Source organism: Nomascus leucogenys, chromosome 13 (assembly GCF_006542625.1).
Source record: "Nomascus leucogenys isolate Asia chromosome 13, Asia_NLE_v1, whole genome shotgun sequence".
In the NCBI taxonomy this organism is placed as follows: Eukaryota; Metazoa; Chordata; class Mammalia; order Primates; family Hylobatidae; genus Nomascus; species Nomascus leucogenys.
The window spans coordinates 99,189,477-99,211,016 of record NC_044393.1 but is presented as its reverse complement, the minus strand read 5'-3'; the positions used below and the strand labels follow the sequence as shown (position 1 = coordinate 99,211,016).

Genomic DNA, 21,540 nt, shown 5'->3' with positions numbered 1-21,540 from the left:
CCATACAAAGACAAAAGGCCACAGATAGGTGGGGGCCAAAGCACTTTACTGCAGGGGCAGTGGGGGAGGAGAGGACTTTAAATTATTCACTTAAATAAAAAGGAGGGAGGGGCATGGGAGGGGGAACCCCATCCCACCAGCCTGTCCCCTCGTCCATCGGTCCCTCGGCGGCGGCTACACAGGCATGGGCATCTCATTGTACTCGTCCACACCCTCCCGCTCATCAAACACCGGCTCTGCCTCGTTAGCATCCAGCTGTGTGTGGGGAGGTGGCGGTCAAGAAGGGAAGTGGGGGGGCCTTTCCAGATCCACAGGGAGGCAAGAGGGACTGGGGGAGGCAGGCGGGAGGGCTTACACATTTCATCTCTCGGTCGGTGAAGATGCGGGTGAGCACCACCATGCGGAGCGGCACTGTGAGGATGAGGATGAAGGGGAAGGCCAGGGAGGCAGCTGTGGACATGACAGCCCAGAGCAGGGCCAGGCAGAGCAGCTGCAGGGCCGTGAACAGGTGCATACGGAGGGTCCGGACCTGGGGGGCGGAGACAGGTGAGCCCAGGTTCCTCCCTAGCCTGCTGCTGGGAAGAGCCTCTCCCCTCTTCGGAGGCGGGGATGGAAGAACATTCCTAGGTGCCACAGAGCTGGGTTGGTACAGAGAGGAGGTGGGGGCTGGCTGAAGTGGGCAGATGGGAGGGGGCAGCTGGAGAGTGACCCAAGTAGACCAGGATGGCCAGAGGCACACCCCTTCCGGTGGGCAGTTGGGGGGCTCACCTTCTTGACGTAAGTGACATCTGGGTGGTGTTTGGGCGGCATGAGCAGCAGATGCAGCCGCTCATAGAACTGGATCCCATTAAGGGAGGTGACTCCCATGTACAGGAAAATTCCAAAGAGCACGGCCAGGGGGATCTGCCGGAGCAGATCCCCGATAACTATGGAGAGGCCTATGGGAGGCACAGGAGAAAGAGTTGGCCCCGGGGTCCCCTGGCCCCAGTAGCCCTGGGGAATCCACTGGGAAAGGAAGGGCAAGAGGAACGTACCCACAAGCAGGGCAACCAGCAGCCCCGTCACCCGCTGCTCCTTGACCTCCTGAATCTTGGGCTTGTCCCCAGGTGCCACAGCCTTGCTCATGACAGTGAGCGCGTTGGCGTGAGTGACAGAGCGGACAGTGGCAGCAGCCAACCAGGGCAGGCCAAAGAGGGCACAGATGCCACCCATGGCCACGATGAGCAGCAGGTCCAGGTGGAAGCCGGAGCCCTTCTGCAGCATGCGCTCTTTCTTGGAGATGATGAGCCTGAGAGTGGGAGGGGTGCTGCTGAGGCCTAGGCTAGACTCAGCTCCGCAGACCACAGGGTCTTTCCATAATGCCCAGCCAGTCCCTCCATCTGGCTTTGGAACCTGGCAGTCCCTGCCCATTCCGTCAGGATTCAAATTCCGTTACAGAGCAAAACCTGGGCCCCCAGCCCTTATCTTCCACGACAGCTCCCAGCTAGCCCTGCCAGGCTGGCCTGCCCCTCCACGTGCTGTTCCTGTCCCAGCAAACATCAGGGGGTTTTTCTGCTGTCTACAGAATAAACTGTGGCCATCTGGGCATCCAAGGTTCCCTAAGGTCCCTGGGATTGCCCAGTGTGGCTGGAGGTTCCATGCTGAGTTCTCCAGCCTGGCCTGGGGCTCTGGCCTCTCACACCCCTTCGGCTAGGACCACTCACGTGGTGATCTGTGTCTCCATGAAGATGAGAATGAAGACCAAGATGGCAGGCAGCAGGCTGGCAACCATCATCCACACAGGGAAGGGGCTCTTCTCTCCCAGGGGGTTGATGACCCAGCCCCTCTTTCCTGGGGCAGTCACTGAGAATCCACTGGGAACGCTCAGCTTCTGCAGGGCAGACACAGTGTAGGGACAAGGGTTAAGGTGAATGTGGAGGGCATGCCATGGAAAGGGATTGGCGTCTTAAGGACAGGCTTAAGCTTAAGGACAGGCTGGGTTTAGAGGCTGGAGAGGAACACCTACACCCGGGGTGGCAGAGGCAGCAGCACTTGCCTGCTGCGGGCAGCACCTTACCTGGGTATAGGTGTCCTCAATACTGTAATCCACAAGCACCATGATGAGGATGGCGATGGGCACCCCAAAGTCCCCAATCACCCGCCGGATCTGAGTGGGCAGGCACAGCGCTCAGAGGCCTGCCACCACAGCCGCTGACTTCCTGCCACCCCCCTTCCTGCCCCTAACCCCCTCTTGGCCTTTAAGCCCACGCACCCGGCCAGGAAAGAACCGGCTGTTCTTGAATTTGCGCAGGAAGAAGGCGATGAAGAAGGTGCCGGCCATGAGCACCAGCGACAGCAGGGCCGTGTTGGGCTGGCCCCGGGGCTTCCCCTGCCCAGACTGCCCAGCCAAGCTCCTGTTGCCCGGCCCCAGCGTGGGTCTTGCCCCGGCCCATGTCATGTTCTCACCGCCGTCCACCTCTGAACTGTTGGAGGCTGAGCAGCCATGCAGGGGGTGCTCCTGGAAGATCTGGGGAGAGGAGGCCACACGGCCTCCATCAGCTGGACTGCAGAAAAGACTCCTGGGGCTCAGTGAGTGTTGGGTGGAAGGGGTGGGGCAGGGGAAAGGCTGGCCTGCTTTCAAGGAGCTTGTCTTGTTGAATTAAGACAGCGAACCAGCTGTGAGCACAGGGCAGTGTGGGGCAGAAAAGACTGAGCGGCTAGTATAAGTCAGGAAGGCCCAGAGAGGATCCAGGGGCCTAAAGGAGGAGGACATGAGCGCAGAGGACCACAGAGTGGCCTGTCACACACATCTGATGCCCAGACTGACTGTCACCTCTGGAGCCTTTCCCCTTTCTACACTTCTGGATTGACATTTTAACAAAAATGTACCTTTGTTATTAAAAAATGTGAGTTTTAAAACCAAATTAAAAATAATATATTTTTTAAAATAAAAAAACAGGCCGGGTGCGGTGGTTCACGCCTGTAATTTTAGCACTTTGGGAGGCCGAGGTGGGCAGATCACTTGAGGTCAGGAGTTCGAAACCAGCCTTCCCTGTCTCTGCTAAAAATACAAAAATTAGCTGGGCATGGTGGGCACCTGTAATTCCAGCTACTTGAGAGGCTGAGGCAGAGGCAGGAGAATCGCTTGAACCCGGGATGCTGAAGTTGCAGTGAGGTGAAGTCACGCCACTGCACTCCAGCCTGGGCAACAGAGCAAGACTCTGTCTCAAAAAAACAAATAAACAAATAAAATAAAACAAAATAGAGATGGACTGGGCCTGGTGGCTCATGCCTATAAGCCCAACACTTTGGGAGGTCAAGGCAGGAGGACTGCTTGAGACCAGGAGTTCCAGACAAGCCTGGGCAATCTAGGCAGGCCTCTTCAAAAAACTTAAAAATTAGCCAGGTGTGGGGCCTGCCTGTAGTACCAGCTATTAGGGTGGCTGAGGCAGAAGGATCACTTGAGCTCAGGAGTTTGAAGTAACAGTGAGCTCTAATGGTGCCACTGTGCCATTAAATATAGGAGATTTAAAAAAATAAAAGTATGAGTTTTTGGCTGGGTGCAGTGGCTCACACCTGTAATCCCAGCACTTTGGGAGGTGAGGCGGGCGGATCACTTGAGGCCAGGAGTTCAAGACCAGCCTGGCCAACATGGTAAAACCCCATCTCTACTAAAAAAATACAAAAAATTTAGCCGGGCATGGTGGCGTGTGCCTGTAATCCCAGCTACTTGGGAGGCTGAGGCAGGAGAACCACTTCAACCCAGGAGGCAGAGGTTGCAGTGAGCAGAGATTGCACCAAAACTGCACTCCAGCCTGGGTGACAAAGCAACACTCTGTCTCAAAAAAAAAAAGAAATAAAAGTATGAGTTTTTGAAAGATTGATCTGTCTGGTTCGAGTTGCTGTTTGAAAATAAATTAAGGCCAGGCGTGGTGGCTAAATCCTGTGATCCCAGCATTTTGGGAGGCCGAGGTGGGTGGATCACCTGAGGTCAAGAGTTCAAGACAAGCTTCACCAACATGGTGAAGCCCGTCTCTACTAAAGATACAAAAATTAGCCAGGTACAGCGGTGCACACCTATAATCCCAGCTACTTGGGAGGCTGAGGCAGGAAAATCGCTTGAACCCAGGAGGCAGAAGTTGCAGTGAGCCAAGGTCACGCCACTGCACTCCAGCCTGGGCAACAGAGTAAGACTGTCTCGAATTAATTAATTAATTGATTAATTAAAAGATTAATCTGAAGCCCTGGTGTATGTGTTGGCAACAAGCCCTGGGGATGCTCCAGACCAGCCTGGCCTCAAATCCAGAGGATGGGACCAAGAGACTCCCTCCAGCCCTGAGACCTCGGCCCTCCTGGCCCAGCTCTCGGCAGGGGACTGCCCACCTTCACCAGCTTGTAGAAGGTCTCATAGATGAAGATGAGTGAGATCAAGAAGGCGAAGATCTCCTGGGTGAAGCGGGAGACGAAGCGGACCAGGAAGCTCCCCTCCAGAGCCACCATGAGCAGGGCCAGGAACACCAGCCAGAAGCCGATCCACACGCGGCCCACCAGGTACTCCAGGTGGTTGCTGCTACAGAACTGGAGGCAGGGGCAGTCAGGTCCCGAGCTCTGGGTGGGGATGCTGTGGGGAAGTGTCTAGGGCACAGGAGGGGCGGCTGGAGATGGGCGGGAAGAGCCCTCACCGAGAAGAAGGCCTCCTCAAAGACCAGCAGGGGCCCTGAGAAGCCGATCACCAACAGGGGCTGGGCACCCAGGAGGCAGAAGACCACGCCCTGGAGCGCTGTGGACATAATCAGCTCCGATACCCCTATCAGGTCCTGCGTCTTCTCTCCTAGGGGTGCAGGAACCAGCTCAGGAGCTGGTGGCCAGGCCCTGGGCAGTCCCCGCCACCCCCTACCTGAAGGCTCTCCTCACCCAGCAGCCCCCCAAAGGTGATGGCAGGAGACAGGGCGGCAAAGTAGATGAAGATGACGGCGGCCAGGCACTGAGGGTCAAGTGCATCTCGGAAGTCACTCAGGTAGTGGGGATAGCGGCGCCGCACATCTCGGATCAGCCCCCCGAAGGGCCGCCCCGTCCGCCGAAGGGGATCGTCTTCAGCTGCCCCTGCTGCCTCTACCATCTGCAGGAGCGCTGCAACCCAGGCCTCCGTCAGGGCGCCCCAGCCCCTCTTGCCCACCTCACCCCCTTGAGGCAGCCCTGGCCCCAGCCCGCCCTGGCCGTACCCTTATCTTGGGCAGATTTGGGCTCCAGCCCGGCCCCTGTAGGCAGCAGCCGGCCCTGCTCCTCCCGCTTCTTGAGCATCTGGCGCTGGAAGTGGGCCACAGAGCGCAGCAGCTCCTCGCCCTGCACTTCTGAGGGTGGCAGCACCACGCTGCAGTCCAGGAAGGCGTTGATGGCCGTCAGCAGGTCCTCCCGCTCGTCAGCCAGGTAGGCTGCCTCGTGGAATTGCTGCCAAAGCAGGATGGGGATTGGGGAGGGCACAAAGAAGAGGGCTGAGGGCCTGAAGCTGAGGGTGGGCAAGGCCAGTGGGTGGGAGGCAGTCATGGGGATCAAGACTGGCCCAGGATGGGCTCCAGGAAGCAGGGCCCAGAGGAGGAGGGTAGCTGACCTTGTCTGACATGAGGGTGGAGATGGAGCGGCCGATCTCGTGGTAGTCCATGTTGGCGCTACTCGGGCCCAGCAGCAGGAAGAGGAAACGCACAGGCACCGGCACCTCCAACACTGCGTCCAACTCCACGGCCTCCCGGAGCCGCACAAAGGCCATGGTGGGGCGGGAGAGGAACTCCACGCAGCCTAGGGGCGTGGGACCATCATGGGCAAGAGCAGAGCAGCAGGACCGCCTTCCAGTCCCTCGCCCGACGTAGCATCAAGGCAGGGCCAGGGAGACTACAGGACCCTGCCTCAAGGCCTGGCCACCAAACCCCCTACATGTGACCTGCCCCACGTACCCACGAGGACCACCGTGGCCTCGGCATTCTCAGGGATCTTCTCCAGCAGTTTCAGCTCATGCTTGGACTTGGAGCGGGTGATGCCAGCTGGTGGTGCTGGAGGCGGCAGCTCACGCTGGGGGACACAGAACAGAGCTCAGCCCAGCCAGGCCCCTCCCACTCTGAGTCTACACCCAGGCTTCCTCAGCCCTGCCGCCAGCCCAGACAGGGCTGCTTCTCCCCTCACCTCTCGCTCCACCTCCAGCCGGGCCTCGGGAACACCTCCAATGAGAGGCTCGGTGACGTGGGGGTCACTCTCAGCCCCCTGACCGTGGTGATGCCCCAGCAGGGAGCCCAGGGAGCCAGCTGAGATGTTGCGGGGGAAGGAGAAGTCCTTCTCATCACTTGGGTGGCTGGTGGGGCAGAGGGCAGTGAGGCAAAGGAGGGTCAATGACAAGGGCCGGGGCAGGTGGGCTGGATGAAGTGTGGTCCCCAGCTGGCCCACAGGACCCCACCTGTGTTTCAGCAGCAGAGCCCGCAGCACGTTGGCCCTGTCCTCGGCCTTGATCTGGTCAGAGATGACCATCTGCTCCACCACCTGGTGGGCCACTCCGGGCAGGGTCTGCTGGTCCAGATCCAAGAGCACAGCCCCTAGCATAAGATGGCACAGAGGGCCCCTCAGCCCCAGGTCGCAAAACAATGGCAGGAGATGGGATGAGAGCAGCAGCTGGGGACAGGTGGGTGGGTTCCGGGGCTGGAACACCAGCCTACACATGAAGGACGCGGGCTCGAGTTCTGGCTCCCACAGGAGCCCAGGTCACATCAACCCTCTGGTTCCTCCCCTCCCCCAGACCCCCAGGAACGTTATGAGGCTCCACAGAGACCACCGAACCTCAGTGACCAGAGAGGCCATCTAGGCCACGCCTGTCAGACACCCCTTCCAGGGAGCATCCGGCCTCCATGGGGACGGTCTAGGCCGCCCACTCTGGCTGAACCCTCTTGGCTGTTAGAAAACTCTCCTCTAAGTGAGCCAGGTGCTGTGTCACTCTAGGGGCCTAGTTCTACCCTCTGATACACAACTCAGCTGGTCTGCGGCCTCGTCCGTGTGGCCACCCCGGAGCCATCTGAAGACCCCCCTCCGCTCCAAGCTTCTTGACTTCCCTGTCGGCTTTTCGACCTCCCCTCGCCATTGCACACAGAAATAACAGTCCTTTCAAAAGTTACCAGGTCATTCATCTGGCAGGGCCAACTTTCAGGAACAAAGACTAAAGAATAAACAGAACCAAACGCCCCTGGGCAGCCAGGCTGGAGACCACAAGGCCCAGTGAGAAAGCCCTTCCACGGCGGCCCTTTACCCAAAGCCCCTGAGCCTCGCTTGGGGCCTATGGACTCTTAGTTGGGAAACAATTCTAAAAGCAGGTTTCTAGGTCCTCAGCTGCTTCTTTTTTTTTTTTTTTTTTTTTTTTTTTTTTTTTTGGTGACGGAGTCTCGCTCTGTCGTCCAGGCTGGAGTGCAGTGGCATGATCTTGGCTTACTGCAAACTCCGCCTCCCGGGTTCACGCCATTCTCCTGCCTCAGCCTCTCCGAGTAGCTGGGACTACAGGCGCCCGCCACCACGCCCAGCTATGTATTTTTAGTAGAGATGGGGTTTCACCGTGGTCTCGATCTCCTGACCTCGTGATCCGCCCACCTCGGCCTCCCAAAGTGCTGGGATTACAAGCGTGAGCCACCGCGCCCAGCCACTTTTTTTTTTTTTAATTTAATTTTAAGCCAGGCACAGTGGCTCATGCCTGTATTCCCAACATTTTGGGAGGCTGAGGCGGGTAGATCACTTGAGCTCAGGAGTTTGAGACCAGTCTGGGCAACATTGGTGAAACTCCATCTCCACTAAAAATACAACAATTAGGTAGGCATGGTAGCACGCGCCTAGTTCCAGTAGTTCCAGCTGCTTGGGAGGCTCAGGCAGGAGGATCACTTGAGCCTGGGAGGTGGAGGTTGCAGTGAGCCAAGATTGCACCACTGTACTCCAGCCTGGGCAACAGAGCAAGATCCTGTCTTAAAAAAAAAAAAAATTAATTTTTTCCTAGGCTGCCTCAAACCACAGAACCTCAGCTGCTTGGAAAGAGGCCTTTTAACAACAACTGAAAGTGATCACCCACTGGGAAGGAGCAAGCAAACACAGAGCTTGGAAGTCCTGCATTTGTGGTCGGTGGTCATTTCGTGAGGTCTACACAGCTACAGATTAGATCACATTCCACAGAATCTGTAAGATGGTACCAAGGCATGCCAGGAATTTCAGAAAGCTTTACATCAAAATAGCTTCTCGAACATTTTCGCAACCAAAACACATCGGCTTCAGTTGTTATCTGAGAATATCAAGAAGCTGCTGCCCGAAAATGCAAATGTGAGCTGGGTGTGGACCATGCTTCCTCTGGGCTCTGGGGCTGTCACATAACATGGGGCTCAAGACAGATTTGGGGCCATTTGGGAGAATTTCCTGGGGACTGGCCAGGCGGGAGGTGGAGGGGAGCGGGGTTACCATGGGCCAGGGTCCTGCGGAGCTCCAGGAGACTGCGGAAGGAGAGGGAGGCCACGTGGGGCTTCCCCCAGCGCTCGGTCTCCTCCTCCACGTCCTCTTCAAATTTGATCCAGCGAGCTGTCTCCCGCCACTGGGGCTCCTGGTTTTTGTCCAGGAGCAACTCATTCAGCTCCACAAACACCTTGGGGAGAGAAGAGAAGGCATTTCAGGGTACAGAGCCGGAGGCAGCCCTGGGATGGGTGTCAGAGGTGAGTGATGTCAGAGGGAGCCAAGTGACCCTGGAGAGCTCGAGCACAGTGAGTGGTGCACAGGCGCACCAGTCCCACAGCCAGCTGGGACCCTGGACAACTGACTAACCAATGAGACGCAGTTTCCCTCATCTGTCAAATGGGAATAATACCCACCTCAAAGAACTGTCAGGAGTATGAAAAGGAAAAGCACATGGCACGCTACGTGACTCAGAGCAAGCGCTTGAGAAATGGCCACTGTATATGAAAGCAATGGCATTTTGTAGGCCTTTTAACAGATGTGAATTATAACCACAATACTCAAATCAATGACATCCACCATGGGGAGCATAATCACAGTGCCCAAGTCAATAAGCTCTAAGATGTGTATACTGCACTCTTGTGCAGTGTACAACCTTCACAACCAAAGGTGGCATCCCTGGGCCCAGCGTGGCAGCTCACGCCTGTAATCCCAGCACTTTGGGAGGCCGAGGCGGGCGGATTCCTTGAGGCTAGGAGTTGGAGACCAGCCTGGCCAACATGGTAAAACCCCATCTCTACTAAAAATACGAAAATTAGCTGGGCGTTGCAGGTGCCTGTAATCCCAGCTACTCAGGAGGCTGAGGCAGGAGAATCGCTTAAACCCAGGAGGCAGAGGTTGCAGTGAGCCGAGATCACACCACTGTACTCCAGCCTGGGCAACAGAGTGAGACTGTCTCAAACAACAACAAAACAAAGGTGGCAACCCTGAGGCTTGAGATTACAGCTGGTCTGAGAGGTAGGGGCAGGGTCATGGGGGGAAGCTGGGGATGGGAAGTTGATGGAAGAGCATGAAGCAGAGCATGGTACCTCATGGGGCTTGTGCGGGGCCCGGGATCGGGCCCGAGGTGTGGGGCCAGGCTCCCGCCCTTCTCGGCCACTCTGTGTGGAACCTTTGGCATTCTTCCGCACCAAGTGCCGCCGCACCCCAGGAACGTCCTCAAACCGGTGACCTGTGGGGACAGAGGACCAAGGCTGGGCTCCCCCTTTCTCTCACTCCTTTGCCCACCAGTGCCGGGCTAGGCCCAGGCCTGGCACTCACTCTTCATGAGGTCTAGGTCGGCCGTGGCCAGCGTCTGGGCCTCACTCTCATCCGTAGGGACCCGGGGCAGCAGTGCCTGTTCAGCCCCGGTCATGCTCCCGATGCGCCTCCTCTCCTGAAGGTTGTAGCTGCGGTGTCCAGGCTGGGCTTTGGGCAGGGGGCGCCCCGAGGCACCCCCGTCGTCACCCCCTGCGGTGCCACTGGCCACCGCCACCGTCTCCTCCACCTGGGTTCTAGGCAGACAGAATGGCTGTGAGCCCGAGAGAGCCGGCCTCCTCCCCCATGGCCAGCACCCACGCAGTGGGTAGCCAGGGAGGGGACCCACATCGGACTCCGGGCCCTCCTAGCTCCCACTCCCGGGAGGCGCAGGTATGGGGAGCGGGAGGATTCTGGATGCAGACTGCCAGCATCCGAACCCCAACCCCTTTTCTGGCTGTGCAGCCCCAAACGGTCACCCCAAGGCCCTTCTGAACGTCCACTGCGAACGTCAACTGCTCCTCAGCAGCCAGGGCTGAGGCCAGCTTTTGGCGGTGACATGAGGGGTGAGATTTTGGAAAAATCCCAGTGCAGGGCCTGGTGCAGAAAAGCTCAGGACGCTGCTTCCTGACAGTCAGCATTCATCCCCCTGCCCCCTCACCCCCTGGCACACCCCTAGCCATGGGACTCAAGAGGTTCACAGGGGCCTATGTTTAATCAAGAGGAATAAAGTCTGTGGCACTGGGCCCTGGAGATGGCAGACAGCTTCCTGCCCTGGGAGGAGGGGTAAGCCTCAGGCTTCACAGATGCCAGCTTCTGCTCTGTCCCTTCTCTCTGCCACACTGGGTGGCCAGGGCCCTGCCACGTGGTCCTACCCCTCTCTCACAACATCAAGAGACCCCAGAGCTCCAAGCTCATGTCCCCTCCCATGACCAGGCTTTCCTAGCCCCCACGTGCCCTGGCCCACAAATCCAAACCTTTCCTGCTGCCAGGCTTTCTCGGAAGCCCCAGCCTCCTCCTGGCCATCCTGGCGCCCCCAAGGCCGCTGTAACCCGCCGCCCGCATCTGTGCCACGGTCCCAGCAAGTTATGCGCTCCCAGAGGGGACAACATGCCCTTCACTTCCCGCAGCCCTTCACGCTCCCTGGCACCCAGAAAACAACAGGTCCGTGATAGTAATGACCTTGAGACCTAGTTCAAAGTCATTTTCTCCAGGAAGCCTTCCCCCAAATGCCAATCATCCACTGGTACTGACACTTTGCCTGAACCAGCCACTGGGTGCAGTGACAACATGCTGATGCCATCTCACATGATAACGTTTGGTTTCCGACCAGAGTGTGTTGGCAGTGCCCCAAGGAGAGGGGGTCTCCTTTGCCTCTTGAACCCTGGGGCCTCCAGCAATTGCTGGGAGGTCACCAGTCCAGTACCTGAGCCAGTGCTGGCTATTGCTCCCACTACACCACAGGCAGGGGTGGGAGACGGGCAGGGGTGGGAGACGGGCAGGGGTGGGAGACAGCTTAGGCAGCGCATGTTCTTTGCCAGGCTAAACCATACTTAGAACTTTAATTCACACCACCCTTAATCCCTACAGCCACCCAGTGAGAAAGGTTCTATTATGCTTGGTTTCCGATGAGGAACCTGGGGCTTGGAGAGCTTAATTTACTTGCCCAGCCAGTGAGGGCAGGCCTGGGATTTGAACCCTGGCCTGGTGATTCCAAGGCTCATGCTTTGTTCCAGCATCACCTCACTGTCCTAGCAGGGGAAGTGTCTGTTGGGGACACTGTTGATTGGGGTGTACTTACTCAGCCTGGGCCCCTTTGGAGGCCCGAGGAGTGGCCTCCTGGTGGGGCAGTGGTGCAGGGGAAGATGGACTGGTCCTTTCTGCCTTCCGGTCAGCACTGTCATCCTCTTGGAGAAAGAACTGTAACAGGGACCCATGTGGGCAGGAGTGCCCAGGCCAGGGCCCTGCCGACATCCCCTAGGGGCCCGTGCCCAGCGCACCTGCACCGAGGAGGGTGTGGAGGCAGGGGACGGCTGCGTGAGTGCCCGGGCCCCCTCAGCCTCGCTGGCCTCATCCTCATCTTCCTCCCCCTCCTCAATGGTGGGGGTTTCTCCAGTCGGGGAGGCTCCCGGGCGCCTTCGAGGCTTCCGTCCTGGGCCCTGGGGTGTCTTGCGGCGGCGTGCATCCGGAGGCAGGTGGGTGGACAGTGGGTGGTGGATGTGGTGGGAGGATTGGCGGTGGTCTGCAGGGAGGAGGGCGACTTGGCTGTGGCAGGCACAGTGTCCCTCCCCTGCCATCCTGCCCCCCAGCCCTGCTCCTCCCACTAGGACCCCAGTCCCTTCTCTGCTGGATGGTCAAACCTGATCCCCCTGCCTCCCCCTCCCCTGCCTGCCCCCTCACACTCAAAGTCTTCCTCCCCATAGCTGCGGCCTGGCTCCTCCCCTCCGCGAGACCCGGCCTCCTGCAGGATCTCCTCAAACCGCTCCACGCCCAGAGTACGGTGAAGCTCGTCTTCCTCCTGCTCGGGGAACCCAGGCGTCCCAGGGCCCAAGCTCTCTGGCTCTGGCTGTGAGGAAGAAGGCAGAGAGAAAACACACAGGGCTCACTGGGAATTGTACCCCAAAACCTCACCCTTCCCAGTGCCAGAGACCCAGGACCCCTCCCCCCAGCAGCTATCTCCTCTAATGCTGGTGGCTCAATATCCCCCCAGCAGCTGTCCCTTAAATATAGGGACCCAGGCCAGGCACGGTGGCTCACGCCTGTAATCCCAGCACTTTGGGAGGTTGAGGTGGGTGGATTGCTGGAGGTCAGGAGTTCAAGACCAGCCTGACCAACATGGTGAAACCTCATCTCTACTAAAAACACAAAAATTAGTCAGGCGTGGTGGCGGGCACCAGTAATCCCAGCTACTCAGGAGGCTGAGGCAGGAGAATTACTTGAACCTGGGAGGCGGAGGTTGCAGTGAGCCAAGATCGTGCCACTGCACTCCAGCCTGGGTGACAGAGTGAGACTCCATCTCAAAAAAAAAAAAAAAAAAAAAAAGGAAACAAATATAGGGACCCAGTCCTCCCAAGCAGTCTGTCCCCTCAAATGCAGGAAGCCAGTCCCCCTACCAGTAGACATCCCTTCAAACACAGCCACCCAGTGTCCCCCCAGCAGTCTGCCCCTCACATGCAGAGACCCAGTCCCCCCAGCAGCTGTCCCCTGGGTTCTAAGCTACCCTCATCCCAGCCCAGCCCCCTTGGCTGTGTAGTCAGTTCAGGGCAGGTGGAAGAAATCCCGTGTGTCCAGCCCGTCTGCAGCCTGGAGGGAGGGCGTGTGAACCGGGAAGTTCACATGACAGATAGTGAAGAAACTCCTGTTGGCCTGAGGACAACTGCTGAGCCCAAAAAGTAACTTCTGGAGGCGTCCAAGCTAACCGACCCAGAGCCCATCTGAGTCAAACAAACCCAGCCCCGCAGGGACCGGAATGGATGCCCTTCAGCCCCCAGGAGAGCTCCCCTAGCCCCCAGGCCCCCGGCCCGAGCCCTGGGCCAGGTCCCTAGCCCCACCCCTCACCCCACCCCCACAGCCCCCACCTGAGTCATCCTGCGGGCGCGGAGCAGCGGCCGGCACAGCCGGCAGGGAATGCGGCGCTTGCAAGAGCTCAGCCCAGCTAAGCGGCAGCCGCCCGGCCAGGCAGCCTTGGTCCAGCCCCCCACCCACCCACGGTCTCAGCTCCAGGCGCCGCCAAATATTTGTTCAAGAGCTTCTGGACCTGAAGGGCATCGGGATCTCCAAGGGCGGGGGTATGCAGCCTCCTCCATGGCGGTGCCAGCAGCCCGAACGAGGAAGAGCACGGGGAGGAGGGCTGGGGCGAAGGGCGGGTCTTAGGGGCGAGGTGGGGACTGGAGCAGCTGGGACTGGCAGAACACCGGATAAGAGAAGGTGAGCGGGTCAGGGGGCTGGCTTCTCCCCTCTGTGAGGAAGGCTCCTGTCCATCCCCTGGCTCCCCCAAGCGCCCAGCCCAACTCCCACCAGAAGCAGCCCCGTGGGTCGAGGGGACGGGGAGGGGCGCAGGGAGCTTGCCGCCATGGGGAGAGAGGGTCGCAGACCCCTCGCACCTGAGGCCGCAGGAGGAAGTCCATGGCCGGCAGGGGTGAACCTGAGAAGGAGGGGGAGGGGACCAGCCTGCGCCCCTTCCCAGTCACGTGCCCCTCTGGGCCAGAGTGACCAATAGCAGAGCTGATTGTGGCACGGGGTTAATTATTAGACTCCTTAGGAAAATCCAGAGGGGGCCATGTGGAGCGGTGGCCACGTGGGGGCAGGGAGGGGCGGGCCTGGGTGGCACGTGGGCAGGGGGCGTGGCCAGTCGTAGCAGGCGAGCTCCGCCCAGAACCCTCGCCCGCGTGCAGACTTGACCTGCGCCTCTAAGGCCGGCCGGGTCTGAGACGGGTTGCTGGGTGAGAGACCCAGGGTTCTCAAAGTTCCTCAACCGCTGAGGCTAAGCTACCTAGGTCTTCAGGTAACAGCCTCAACTCCCTCCCCAGGACTGGAAGACGTCTGATACCCCCACTACCCAACCCCCCCTACGACCATCATGCAAAGTCAGGGTAGGGATGGCACACTCACACACACACACACACACACTCGCACACACTCATACCCCTGGTTAGCAAGGACCCTTGGCCGGTCTCCACACTCAACACACACTCACACACGCTCATACCCCTGGTTGGCGAGGACCCTTGGCCAGAGCATCCAAGGCTGCCCAGGGAGGGACGGTCGGGCTGGCGACCTGGGGGCCACACTCACCGTGCGGAAAGAATCTGCGCCCTTGGCGGGGCGCCGGGGGGCGCTGCTCATGGCCGAATCTTAGCCCTTTTCGCTGTCGCTGCGGCTTTCAGGGCAACGAGGTGGAGGCATAACCTGGATGGGGGAGAGGCCCGATCACCATGAGAGCCCTGGGAGGACAGGAGCCACCACGCGCAGGCTGCGCTGCTGGGGATCCTCCTGGACTATGAAGGGCCTCAGAGTGGCCCTTAGCGGCGGCCACAGCACAGAGAAGAGTTATTTGTAGGAAGAAAAGAGAAGAACAAGGAGACAGGAGAGGACTGAGGCAAGTGGGGCCAAAAAGGGCCGAGAGGCTGAGTAGAGGGAAGAAGAGAGAGAAGGTGGGAGAGGCCGCAGAAAAATGAGGGAGAAAGGAGTCAAGGCCCAGGCCCGGAGAGAAAGCAACAGAGATGAGGGAGGGAGCGATAATGAGCTGGGGAAAGAGGGAAGTGAAGGCCCAGGCAGACAACGGAGCCTCGCAGGCTCAGGGCACCCACCAGAGGTGGGCCTGAGACCAGAGACGGTGTGGTGGGGAGGGTGAGACACCCCGTGGAGCCGGGGCTGGGCTGCCGAGACAGGAAGCAGACGAGTGGAAGAACTCTGGAGAGAGCCCAAGATGTCCCCGCAGGGAGGGGGCGCCCCCTCCCCAGTACTGGCCGGCAGGAGGCTTCCCTCCCCCAGGTCCGTGGGGGCCGGCAGGAGGGAAGCAGGCTGGCTGGGTGGAGGGCAGGAGCTCAACTCCACTCACTCAGTGGGAGGGAGGAAGGCACAGAAGGTGGGCATGGGCTGGGCAGAGCTTTATAATAGGGGAGGGGCATGTGATGGGCTGGGAGGGGGTGGGCACCGCAACCTTGAGATTCTGCCTCTGAAGGGGCAGTCTGGATCCCGCCCCTCCAGAGCCTGGAGCCAGGAAAATCTGAGTGGCAGTGCTGCCACCCTCCTGACTGTGACTGTAGGGAGTCTGGGGAGGACACTGTGTGGTGGGGGCAGAGAAGGAGCTGCAGGAGGGAGCCCAATCCCTGCAAACAGGGGGCCTATTCCTAGTGGGTCAGCACAGGGGGCACCCAAGACTGGCAAAAAGTGACGGTACCGATGCTCCCAGTGTGTTGCTGGGGACTGGGGGTGCCCGACTCAGGAGTAAGACAAGTCAGTGTGGCGTCAAACAATATAGGTCTGGGGGGTCACCCAGGATGGGGAGCCTGGCAACACATTCTTGGCAAGCACTCCAACTTGGCTAACCACGCTCTTCCCCTCCCCCTCAGCAGGCCTTCAGCCAGGGCGGGTGGTGTGGGTGAGCGTGAGTGCACCCAGTCTGGGAAGGGTGTGGGGAGAGTCCGCCCAGAGCACCTGCAGGTGCCCACTCCCACCTCAGGCTGTGCTCTCGACGCTCTCCTCCACACTCCTCTGCACCCCATCCCCCGCTGTCCCAGAACACAAAGCGGCTTCTGTCCAGAGCATCGGTGCCGATAATCCGGGTAGGGGCACATTCCCGGGGCCAGCCCCGACCCGCCCAGAGGATTAGCATCTCTCCCCTTGACCAAGGGATTAGCACCTCGGACCCCCACTTGGGCATTAACCACCCCCCCAAGTGAACTCGTAAATTCCGAAGCTCTTCCATGTGGGGCTGGAGGGGGAAACGAAGGGGGATAAAGTAGACCCTGGATTTCAGGCAGTGCCGCCTCTCACACCCAGCACAGAACTCCCCGCCTGGACAAACCGACCCCGGGAGTCAGGTCCAACTCTCCGGGCTCGTCTTTCCCATTCCCACCCAGCTACTCCCTCTTCTGTCTGACCCCTTGTCCCGACCTTACCCGCCACCCGCCTTTCCTGGCTTCGCCTCTCAACCCGCAGATTGGGGATGGAGGCCCCGGGCAACCCCCAGTCTGGGCGCCCCGGACGGGACTGAAGGACTGTGCCGGCGGGGGGGGTGGGGGCGGGAGGGGAGGGGTGGTCTGGAGCCAGCCGGGGAGTGGGAGGGCCGGCGGCGCCTCGGGGAGACTACCCCCTCCTGGTGGCAGGGGGCGCGGCACCCTGGCTTTAGGGAACTCTGAGAAGGGGACCCCGGAATGCCCGCTTCCGACCAGCACTCCATCCGCCTCCCCATCCTTCTCCCCAAGACCGCGGTTCCCCGCGCCCCAGTCTCCGCCCTTTCCTCCACTTCCACTCCCTCCCCGCTCGAGTCCCGAGTTCCCCCCTCTCCTTCCCCCTCCCTTCCTCCCTCCGCGGCCCCGGCCCTCCCCCGCCACCACCTCTCCGCTTACCCGCTCGCTCTGGACTTCGTGCCCCGGGGGTCTCGGGGTCTCTCCCCGTCCTCCGGCGCACTCGCGCGCTCCCGACGACTGCCCCGTGCCCACCCCGGGGCGCGCCCCCGCCGTTCCCAACTTCTCCCAACTCAACTTTCCCCCGCGCCGCGGGCAGGCCAGCCCCCTGCGTGCGCGCCCCCCGGCGCACCGTGCGCGGTCCCGCCTTCGCGGGTGGGGAGGCGGGAGCGGGGGCCCGGGGCGGGGGCGCGCTTCCAGGCACAGCCCGGCACCAGGGGCCGCCCCCGCCGTCCCTCTGCCCCAAGCTTCCCCACTCGGGGCTCGGGCGCCCCGAGGATGCCGTCCCTTAGCTCCATTACGGCACCTCTGGGTGGAAAGGAGCCCTTCTCACGCTAGGGATCCCAGGCAGCAAAACGCAGGCACAAGGAAATTCGGGGAAGTCGAAACATAAACGTATCGGAGTTGAGATTCTCTTGCGCCTCCCCCCTCAATAACCCCCGTGCCTTCAAGAAAGCCCCTGAGGGACGGGTGGCGAGCGGGTGAGAAGGGTGACAGCGGCTGGAGGCTGGCTGCCCGGTACCCTGAGCTGATCTGGGAGAGGGCAACTTGTTAGGGGCTCCCCGCTTCCCGAGAGGGACAGAGATTCGCTGTGGTGGCCTCCTTCCTCTTGAATGGAACCTCCACACTGAATCGAACCCTAGTCAGAGCCATCACTTATCATTCAAGACCTTTCTGTGTAGTTCTTATTTGCCCAACGAAATCACAAAGTCTTCCAGATAAGGAATACACTTTTTGCTTCTTTTCCCTTGTGTATGCAAAAGCATTCAGATAGAAACGAGTTAATTAACACGTGTTTAGCAGCAACTCTGGTTCCGGTGCTGAGGAGTGCTGTTTGGGATCCTTTTCCCTCGGTCCATAGCCCTCAAGAATGCAATCATGAGACAATTAGAGAGGCAGTGCAAGGGAATCTATAATCAACTCCTTTAAGGGATGAGGTAGAGGCTGCTGCAAGCTGAGCATCGGTCTGTGGTCTTGTCTGTGGAGGGGGTTAACCAACCTGCCGGCCACACCCTGGCTGACTCCAGTGGGCCCTGTTCCGGGGACTGGGGTCTGGGGGGAACCCCCAGGGCTCCACCCAGTTTTCCTCAGCATGTCAGAGTTCAGCGGCTGCAGTCGGGTGGGCTCCGAGACAACAAACGGGGCCCAGCAGAGAGAGGGGTCTTTGCCGTGTGTCCCTCCACTAAAATCCAGCCTCAAAGGGGCACAGCTGTTCTCCTCCCAGCCCTGCGGTCAGCTGTTCCCTGTGAGATCATCATCGCTCACAGGCATTCCCCAGTCAATCCTGGGGTCACTAGGTGGCTTGGGGAGAGGTGGAAACCCGTGCTGAGGTCGTCAAGAGGCCGTTGGGAACACAATGCCACCAACCAGGTCAGAGCTGGGCCGCCAGTGCTCGAGATCTAGGCCGCCAAACCCCAAACCCCTAACCGAGAGCGCTCCGCCCCCATCCCCGCTGCATTCTGGAACGCGTAGTCCCGGAGCGGCCCTTTTCAAGAGGGCTGGGAGCACATAAAGGAATAACAACAGCGGGGCACACTGGGAACCACGGCGCCGCGGCGGGGCGCCCGGAAAACGGACACGCGTTGCTTCCTGGGACTTGAAGTCCAGGGTTTGCCTCCGCGGTAGAACCGGAGCCCTGGAGTCGAGTGCTGCAGAGAGCGTGAGCGCAGACGGCTGGGGGTTGTAGTCTTCTTGTCCTCGGTCTCGGGCGTTGCGGGGAGACCTTGTCGTCTTAGGACTACAAGCCCCAGAAGGCCCTGCGCGGGCAGGCGGGGCGGGGCTCGAGGCTCAGGTGCCGCCTCCTCTGCAACGCCGGGGCCAGAGTCTTAAAACCGAGGGCCCGCAGGGGTCCCCGCGGCCGCCGCGATGCAGAAATACGAGAAACTGGAAAAGATTGGGGAAGGTAATGGAATCTCGAGATGTTCCTGCAAGAGCTCCCCTGCAGATCCTTCGGCATTCCTTGAAGCCCTGGCTCCCTTACCGTCAGCAATACCTACAGGCTCCGACCTCAGCAGCGGCTGCAGCCCTGGCCCCCGAGCTCAGCACTCCGTGCAGACACCAGTCTTCCCCGTGTTAGCATTTCCCGCAGGCTCTCACTCCAACCTTAGCGTTCCCAGTAGACCCGACCTCCCAACCGCGATACTTCCTGAATTTCTCACCCCAGCCTCAGCACCACTTGGACAACCTCACCCCGAACCCCAGCTTCGGTTCTTGCTGCAGACCTCCAACCTCAATATTTCTGCAGCCCCTTAGTCCTCTCCCAGACCCCTCCTCACTATTTCCAGACCCTTCCGGAGCACCGCCTTCATTTTAGACATCCTTTCCCTGGCAACCGCACTCGCCCCTCCTGCCGAGCCCCTGGAGCCTCCGCGGGCACCTTCTCCTCCCTCCCCACCTGCCACATCCTCACTCACAAAGCTCACCCACCTACCTTCACCCTGAATCCCTTCCCTTGCATACTCAGACGCTGTCTTCACTTCTCGGGAGGCATTTCCTGGCTTAGGGAAGAGTGCCGCATCCTCACCCTGACCCCTGACCTCCTTCCCCTAGGCACCTACGGAACAGTGTTCAAGGCCAAAAACCGGGAGACTCATGAGATCGTGGCTCTGAAACGGGTGAGGCTGGATGACGATGATGAGGTAGGACTGAGGACTGGGATAGGGCCTGGGGAGGGGTTTGAGGGCCTGGGCTGGGTGGGATCTGACTGCTGCCCACCCGGCCCCCTCACATATGCAGGGTGTGCCGAGTTCTGCCCTCCGGGAGATCTGCCTACTCAAGGAGCTGAAGCACAAGAACATCGTCAGGTGTGCGGGAGGCGGGTGCTCCTTGCCGGTGTGGCCGCTTGGGGGAGGTGGGGGCTGACACTGGACGTCTGTCAGGCGGACCTGCCTGGCTGAGACCTTTTTTTGCCCTAGGCTTCATGACGTCCTGCACAGCGACAAGAAGCTGACTTTGGTTTTTGAATTCTGTGACCAGGTGAAAGGCGGGGTTTGGGGGACGGCAGCCTTGGGAAGGTATAGGGGCCCAGACTGAGTTTAGACTCTGTCCCATTCCCCCACTCATATCCCTTTTCAGGACCTGAAGAAGTATTTTGACAGCTGCAATGGTGACCTCGATCCTGAGATTGTAAAGGTGAGGAGAGTGGTGTTGGGGGACCCCTCAGGCTGGGGTCGGAGTCTGCATTCAGTGTAAGCACCCCTTGGGCTCTAAGTTTGGGCCCTGAACAGGGACGCTCTGGGGTGTTAGAGAATGAGAAAACCCTGTTTCTGCCCTCCAGGGGCCTCCAGTCTTAGCGAGCATTTTCACGTGGTCATCTTTGACGCGCACAGTGTCACTCTGACGTCAGTGATATTATTTACACTGGAGAGATGAGAAAATGAGGTTCAAGGAGATACATTCATTCATTCAACACATACTTACTGAATGCTTCACTGTGTGCCAGGTGCTTTTCTGGGCCCAAGACCAAATGCCTTGGTCCAGGTTCCAAGGGAGCCAGTCCTGAATGATACTACAGCACGATATTTATGTTGATGTTCATGGCGTGCATACTCAGATACGGCCAGGAAGGGAAGATCAGCATGGGCTGGGATCTAGGCCAGATCTAGGATCCACCTGGCAAGGCCCATTAGGCTGTATGGTCCAGGAAGGTGGGGACCAGGGCCAGCTTCTTCACTCTTGTCCCTCTAATGTCTAGCACAGTATAAGGCAGGTCCTGGATGGCGAATGAATGGTGTCACTCTGAACCAGGTGCTGAAAGGTGGGTGGGGTGGAGTGAAGCACAGGGTGAGGAGAGGAGCCGACCCGTTGCTGGGCACAGTTGCATGTTCAGGGCATCTGACTCCCTTCTCCCTCCCTCCTCCCAGTCATTCCTCTTCCAGCTACTAAAAGGCCTGGGATTCTGTCATAGCCGAAATGTGCTACACAGGGACCTGAAGCCCCAGAACCTGCTAATAAACAGGGTACTTCTTGGGAAGAAGTTGGGGAATGGGGAGGCTGGGGCCAGGGCACGGGGAGCACGGAGGGAAGAGGACTGGGAGGATGGAGTCTGTGCTGTCCCAAGGCTGCTTAAAGGCCCTTCTCCATGTCCCCTTCCCATTCCCTTCAGAATGGGGAGCTGAAATTGGCTGATTTCGGCCTGGCTCGAGCCTTTGGGATTCCCGTCCGCTGTTACTCAGCTGAGGTGAGCTAGGAGATGGGATATGGGATTGGGGGAGGGAGTCCCTCAGCTCCAACCCCAGGACCCAAAACATTATTTTCCTCTCCTCTCTGAACCTCCTCCTCAAACCTCCTCCCCAGTCCTCTAAGTGGGAGGTCCCTGTTGGGGGCGGGGTCTCCTCCAGGTGGTCACACTGTGGTACCGCCCACCGGATGTCCTCTTTGGGGCCAAGCTGTACTCCACTTCCATCGACATGTGGTCAGCCGGCTGCATCTTTGCAGGTGATGTGCTGGGGTGCTGCAGAGGCACCTTCTTTCCCATTTGGGTTGACAAATAGGGTCTGGAGGGTCCCCTCTGGGGGAAGGGAGGGAGGCCCTGGGACTGGGGCTGGAAGGTCAGGGGGTACCTCAGAGTGAGGGGTCCCTCACATGTCACATCTTAGCCCCCTGTCTATCCCCCAGAGCTGGCCAATGCTGGGCGGCCTCTTTTTCCTGGCAATGATGTCGATGACCAGTTGAAGAGGAT

General features: G+C 59.5%; 2 protein-coding genes across 4 annotated transcripts in view; one reads left to right on the top strand and one right to left on the bottom strand.

Annotated features, from left to right (window-relative positions):
• Positions 1-25: 25 nt before the first annotated feature.
• On the bottom strand, positions 26-18,373 carry SLC4A2 (solute carrier family 4 member 2). 2 transcript variants are annotated; one of them, XM_030826170.1, is made up of 23 exons: positions 17,860-18,373; positions 14,524-14,637; positions 12,130-12,295; positions 11,730-11,971; positions 11,531-11,649; positions 9,754-9,986; positions 9,522-9,664; positions 8,446-8,626; positions 6,422-6,557; positions 6,154-6,319; positions 5,928-6,042; positions 5,588-5,772; positions 5,202-5,427; positions 4,894-5,109; positions 4,662-4,810; positions 4,363-4,557; positions 2,252-2,506; positions 2,057-2,146; positions 1,704-1,870; positions 1,035-1,288; positions 769-938; positions 356-529; positions 26-255 (listed from the first exon to the last, which is right to left on the bottom strand). In XM_030826170.1, the coding sequence occupies exons 2-23, from the start codon at positions 14,572-14,574 to the stop codon at positions 175-177; spliced, it is 3,714 nt and encodes a 1,237-aa protein (XP_030682030.1). In that variant the 5' UTR covers positions 14,575-14,637; positions 17,860-18,373; the 3' UTR covers positions 26-174. The 2 variants fall into 2 exon arrangements, with proteins under 2 accessions (XP_030682030.1, XP_030682029.1); XM_030826169.1 differs by lacking the exon at positions 17,860-18,373 and adding an exon at positions 16,803-16,995.
• Positions 18,374-18,608: 235 nt separating this feature from the next.
• The window catches only part of CDK5 (cyclin dependent kinase 5), a 4,238-nt gene continuing 1,306 nt past the window's right edge, over positions 18,609-21,540 (top strand). The window contains exons 1-9 of one of the 2 annotated variants that reach the window (XM_003270919.2): positions 18,609-18,762; positions 19,410-19,498; positions 19,596-19,663; positions 19,775-19,835; positions 19,935-19,991; positions 20,723-20,818; positions 20,965-21,039; positions 21,200-21,296; positions 21,477-21,540. The exon at positions 21,477-21,540 is cut by the window's right edge and continues 6 nt beyond it. In XM_003270919.2, coding sequence (XP_003270967.1) covers positions 18,726-18,762; positions 19,410-19,498; positions 19,596-19,663; positions 19,775-19,835; positions 19,935-19,991; positions 20,723-20,818; positions 20,965-21,039; positions 21,200-21,296; positions 21,477-21,540 — 644 coding nt within the window. In that variant the 5' untranslated portion in view covers positions 18,609-18,725. The remainder of the gene's footprint in view (positions 18,763-19,409; positions 19,499-19,595; positions 19,664-19,774; positions 19,836-19,934; positions 19,992-20,722; positions 20,819-20,964; positions 21,040-21,199; positions 21,297-21,476) is intronic. The other variant, XM_030826168.1, reaches the window with a different exon arrangement.

Coding starts and splice junctions, on each gene's coding strand:
- SLC4A2 (XM_030826170.1), bottom strand. CDS start 14,574: ATGAGCAGCGCCCCCCGGCGCCCCGCCAAGGGCGCAGATTCTTTCCGC. Junction 12,296..14,523: donor GCGCAGATTCTTTCCGCACG/GTGAGTGTGGCC, acceptor TCTTCCTCACAG/CCAGAGCCAGAGAGCTTGGG. Junction 6,558..8,445: donor CCGCAGGACCCTGGCCCATG/GTAACCCCGCTC, acceptor ATCTTATGCTAG/GGGCTGTGCTCTTGGATCTG.